Raw genomic sequence first — 4899 nt, forward strand, 5'->3', positions numbered from 1 at the left:
ACAAGGACTCTGGGAATCATATCTCCTGCTCTCCACATTCTCACAGTGCTCAATTCCCTCTCAAGGCCATTTCTCAGTAACTGGGCTGTCCTAACCTCACTCCATCTCCCTCTCAGGCTGGTGGGGGGACATTTTCCTGTACAGTTAACTGGACTGGGAATCCCTCACCCCCCCACAGCATGCAGCACTGGCACACATGGGAGATGGGGAAGCCAGGTGCAAGCCATATTTTGACCTTCTCCATGCTGTTCTTAAAAAAACGTAAAATTCAGTAAATACGAAAATATGCAAGCAATGGAAATGGAGTTCCACACTGAGGAACTTGTAAATGACAATGGACTGGGGCTCGGGGGTGGCTTTTTCAGTTGGCCACAACAAGTCTATGTATGCTGAGCTAGTCACAGCAACATGTACAAGAAAAGCGATACATTATAAAACTGGAGTTCCTAATTCTAATCTGAAAGGAAGAATCGAAATAAGATGTTTAGAGGCATGTACTGGAATGCTGAAATATGAAAAGATTTTAAAACATATTTCAGAGCATATATATAAAAGCAAAATATCTCAACTTCGCTGTGCTGCTGCATGAGTAGCATCCACAGAATTCGATAAGTGCTTCTGCATTTGCTAAATGTGCTGAAACTCTTTGATGAGTGGTGACAAGGGCGATTACAAAGCATCTGGATATTATGGAAAGTATTTTAGGGTGGATTTTTTTTTTTTTTTAGAATTGTATCTGAAGAATGTTTAACTCAGATTTGGGCACTTTTTAGACAATCATTTGGCACTTCAAGATTTAGGTTCTTAGGCACAATGCGACAAGGTCAGTTTGGCCAGTCCTTCACCGTGCATCCTGTAGAGCAGCTGGAACTCTGCAGGCAGCTGGTGGGACTCTTGCCACTTGGTGGTGAACTTGGTTCCTTTCTTGTCATAGTAGTGGTACGGGAGGTCCTCCCTTGTGTTGGGGTCAAACCCGAAGGGCCAGAATCCATACAAGTGAATCTCTTCACATATGGCAGAAGCAAGGGTATACATGAGAATACCTGTGCTCAGCCGCTTGGGTGACAAGTGTTTGTTTTTCCAGTATCTGTGAAAAAAAAAAAAAGGCACATTAGTATAGGTTGCAAGTATCATCATGGGGCTGTTGTAAGAAAGAATATTATTACAGTATGGAGACCACCAAAAATGCTACAGCATGGAGGCCATCAGTGTTCACAGCCGATAAGCAGATTGCAGATCGGGTCCGTCTGCAAAGAAGAGAAATGCATCAGCATTCTCTTTGAAGGTCTCCTTCTGCATGTGCTTTTTGTTTTTCACCCGGAAAAACAGCGCCTTATCTGAAAAGCAAATCCCCCGACTCCTGGAGACACGTGTATTTGCTGAAGAGGTGGCAACATTATCTGCACATGAATTGCAATAGATTTGCCTAGATCACTCTGCAGATGTCTGCTGGCACCCTATTTGCTAGCTGAGAGCAAGTTCTTCCGTAAGTGGTTCTTTTCTTATGCAGAATCTCACTCAACTCCTCCACACTCCTTCTGCCTCTGCGGAAGCCACAGTGGGAACAGCTGAACAGTCCCATGATGGCACAGACCCTGGAGCAGTTACTGAAGGAATGACAGAACTGCGTGTGCTCTGAAAGCAAGCAGTGTCGGGTCCTGACTGGCCAGGCAGTACCTTTCAGATAAGGCATGACTAGGAAAAAAAAAAACAGTTGCATTCACATAGGGAGAAATACATGTTTTGACAAGTTAAATGTGAGAGAAAAATACACACCTGTTAACGTGCTGCATTATATTTCCTGGCCAAGCCAACTGGACCTTTAGTTGGCCTCGATGCTCTACAAAGAAGTCAACCAGTGTTCTTGTGACCGTTGCTGACGTGTGGAAGAAGAAAGCGGGGATCCAAAGAATGGCCCCATCAAGCTTTTTTAAGCTCAAAAAGAAGTTGTTGCGATCCTGAATGGTCAGAAGATTGTTGTAATACTTTTCCAGGATGCTGGGGTTGAAGGTTGTGAGATTGGTTTTCCTTCCAACATCTTTTTGGAATGCTTCAGTTGGAGCAAAGTTGCAGCGAAAAACGAAATCAGACTTATCTATTTCTTGCCCACACTGACTCCCAGTCAGGATTCCACTGTTACCAACCACGGCACAAACGTTGTAATGTTTATTCAGGATCGGTGACACATCCGGAAGCAGTGATCTGAAGTTATTGCTTATAGAAAAAACATACTTATGACTGGAATAATCATAATGCATCAGCTGTCCAATCCGAACACTATTCTTGGTCAAAGAAAAATTTTTTATGACATCGACGTGCTGAAGAATTTCTTGCCTAAAATAAAATAGAAAAAGAAAAGAAAAAAAAAAGGAAACATTGAGCTGTATTTCCCCTTTGTCAGTGTTAGAGAGATTTGTTTCCAGATAGACTAAATTTTTTCTTTATAAAATGTTATATAGCAGTTTACTGAGCAATGCAGTGCAATGGCTTTAAAATCAATATAAACAGGTAGGAACGAGGGAGCTCTCAGTACTGGACTGTGGATCTATGGTAACGATGGATATTGCGTTTGCCATGAGATATCTGAAGCAAAACCAAGAAGTCCAAAATATCCCATTGAATTAACAGTAATGCAGTTGATTTTTTAAATGCAAATATTCCTTGTGTGCTCATTAGGAAGATCTGAGTCACAAAACAAGTGACAGTCACTGTCTCCCTTTATGTAAACATAAGTTCTTAATGTCTTATTTGTGCAAACATGTCAACATTTTTGCAAGGGTTATAAGGAATACTTAAAAAAGCAAAACCAACCTTGCTCAGGAGTTTCCCCAGCAGAGCATAAAATCAGAAAACCAATACCACTTTATTTGCTCATGTTTATGGAAAACAACCTTTCTTCCAGCTCACATCCTCCAATGTCTAAGCATTAATGGAGTCCCATTGGGTCCCCTAATTATGGGTTATGGATGACAGACAAATGCAGCAGCAGATCCTGAGGCATTAGCTCATATCAACAGCAGGGTGACACTGAGTTATTTAGTAAGGATGAGGTGGTGGTGCCAGGAATGAGGCCATACTGATGGGTGGCCACTGTTGCACCATCCAGGGAGATCCCAAGGAAAAGCTGGAGCAGGCAAGGTGCCATCTCATCTTGATGGCACTTAGCTGCTGATGGGTTCCTCAAGTGGGACATGTGAGCAGAGTCACAATGCACCCTCTAAAATGGCAAGTATTCATCAAGAGAAAATCAGAGTCCGAGATGGCTGTAGTCATCTTAAATGGCTAAAGGGTTTATGTTTCTTTTACAACTTTACTGCTGTATATAAACATACTGCAGTAAAGCTGCTAAATAGAAGAGGCTGGGCAGACATCACCATGTTCGCTTCATAGTGAAGAAAACAAAAGTCCATCTTGTTTCACACTAAGCTTTGAGGAAGCTTAAGGAACCAAGAAAGTCTTTGCATTGCCACAATGCAATGTGGCCGTGAACCCATGAACAGAATGCAGAAGTCAATGCGCAGTGAAGGCATCTCAGGGGGTCGGGGCTTGGTGGCCCCACTGAATTACCCTCTGCCCACCCCACATCCAGAGTGGAGCTGGAAGCCACACTGTACTTGGTCAGAACTGCTGGGCATGTTTTGCCCTCCGTAAGCATAGCACTTCATGGCTGCTACAGTCTGATTTGTTTCAAGTTTTAAGGAACTAGCTATTTATCTTGAAGAAATGACAATTTCACTTGCACTCTGAGAAACTGGGTCACGTTCCATTTTGTAAAAGGATGCATGTTGCAGCTTGGTGTCCTGCTCTGAATTAATCAATTCTTCCAAGATAGCTGTAACCATCTTGGGAAATGCTCTGATTCAGCCTTTATCTCTCACTGTTGGCAAATCACTCAGAATCCAGAGTATTTAGCAGTCTCTGATTGTATTTTCTCAAATATTCAGGGGGAGGGGGCAACTCTAGGGAAGGTGAGAGGGGGGCAAGTGGAATGAGCTGCAGGCTCACCTCTGCTGCGCAAACGCTGTCCGGTTGAACACCCACTTGGAGGGCTTCTCCTGCAGCTCATGGCCCAGCGAATTTGTAATGGGGACGAACGAGGGGTCCAGGAACTTCAGCGCGAATTGGGACCTAAAGGTGTGCGCACAGACACACATGGACACAGGGACACACAAACACGGACACACACAGGCCGCGCGCGGTCACCAGCTGAGCCCGACCGGCGTCAGCACCACGGACAGCGCCGGCGGAGCCGCGCAGTTCCCCGCGGGCCGAGCTGAGCCGAGCCGGGCCGGTCTGCACCGAGCCATGCAGGGCTGTACCAAGCCGTGCCGAGCCGTATCAAGCCGTGCCGAGCCGTATCAAGCCGTGCCCACGGCTGTAAAGCAGCCCCGACGCACCGAGGTTTCCACGCCCGGCCCGGGGGTCCCGCGGTCCCGGGGCCGCCCGCTTCCCGCAGGCCTAGGTAGACCCCGGGCAGCTCGGCGCGGGGGGAGCCGTCGCCGGGGCCGCGGGGCGCTCCGGGGGCCTTCCCACCGAGACCACCCGGGCTTCCCCTGTGACAGTCCAGGAGCGGGTGGGGGCGGCCCCCTGCCCCCGCCCCGTGCCGGGCCGTGGCGGCCATCCGGAGCCGCGCCCTCACCTGAATCCCGCGTGGAACATGTACATGCGGGGTCCCCCCGGGCCGGCGCCACGGGGCGCGCCGAAGATGTTGTCCTTCTTGAGAGAGACGTAGCTGATGAGGGAGAGGATGAGCAGCGCGATGCTGAGCATCACCAGCCCCAGCACGCTGGCCACCCGCACCATCTTGCAGCTCCTCATGCCGGGAGGCGGCCCCGCGGCTGGGCGTGTGCGGCGGGGCTGCCGCGGGGCTGCATGCGGGGGCGGCGGGCGCGGAAGCGG

At 48.1% G+C, this 4899-nt stretch overlaps 1 protein-coding gene across 1 annotated transcript; it reads right to left on the reverse strand.

Annotated features, from left to right (window-relative positions):
- Nucleotides 753-4833, reverse strand: ST8SIA3 (ST8 alpha-N-acetyl-neuraminide alpha-2,8-sialyltransferase 3). The gene is made up of 4 exons (XM_021381394.1): nucleotides 4640-4833; nucleotides 4006-4128; nucleotides 1777-2334; nucleotides 753-1087 (listed from the first exon to the last, which is right to left on the reverse strand). Exons 1-4 carry the CDS (start codon nucleotides 4816-4818, stop codon nucleotides 805-807), a joined length of 1143 nt encoding a protein of 380 aa, XP_021237069.1. The 5' UTR covers nucleotides 4819-4833; the 3' UTR covers nucleotides 753-804.

The sequence above is a fragment of the Numida meleagris genome, chromosome Z, assembly GCF_002078875.1.
Source record: "Numida meleagris isolate 19003 breed g44 Domestic line chromosome Z, NumMel1.0, whole genome shotgun sequence".
NCBI classification, from domain to species: domain Eukaryota; kingdom Metazoa; phylum Chordata; class Aves; order Galliformes; family Numididae; genus Numida; species Numida meleagris.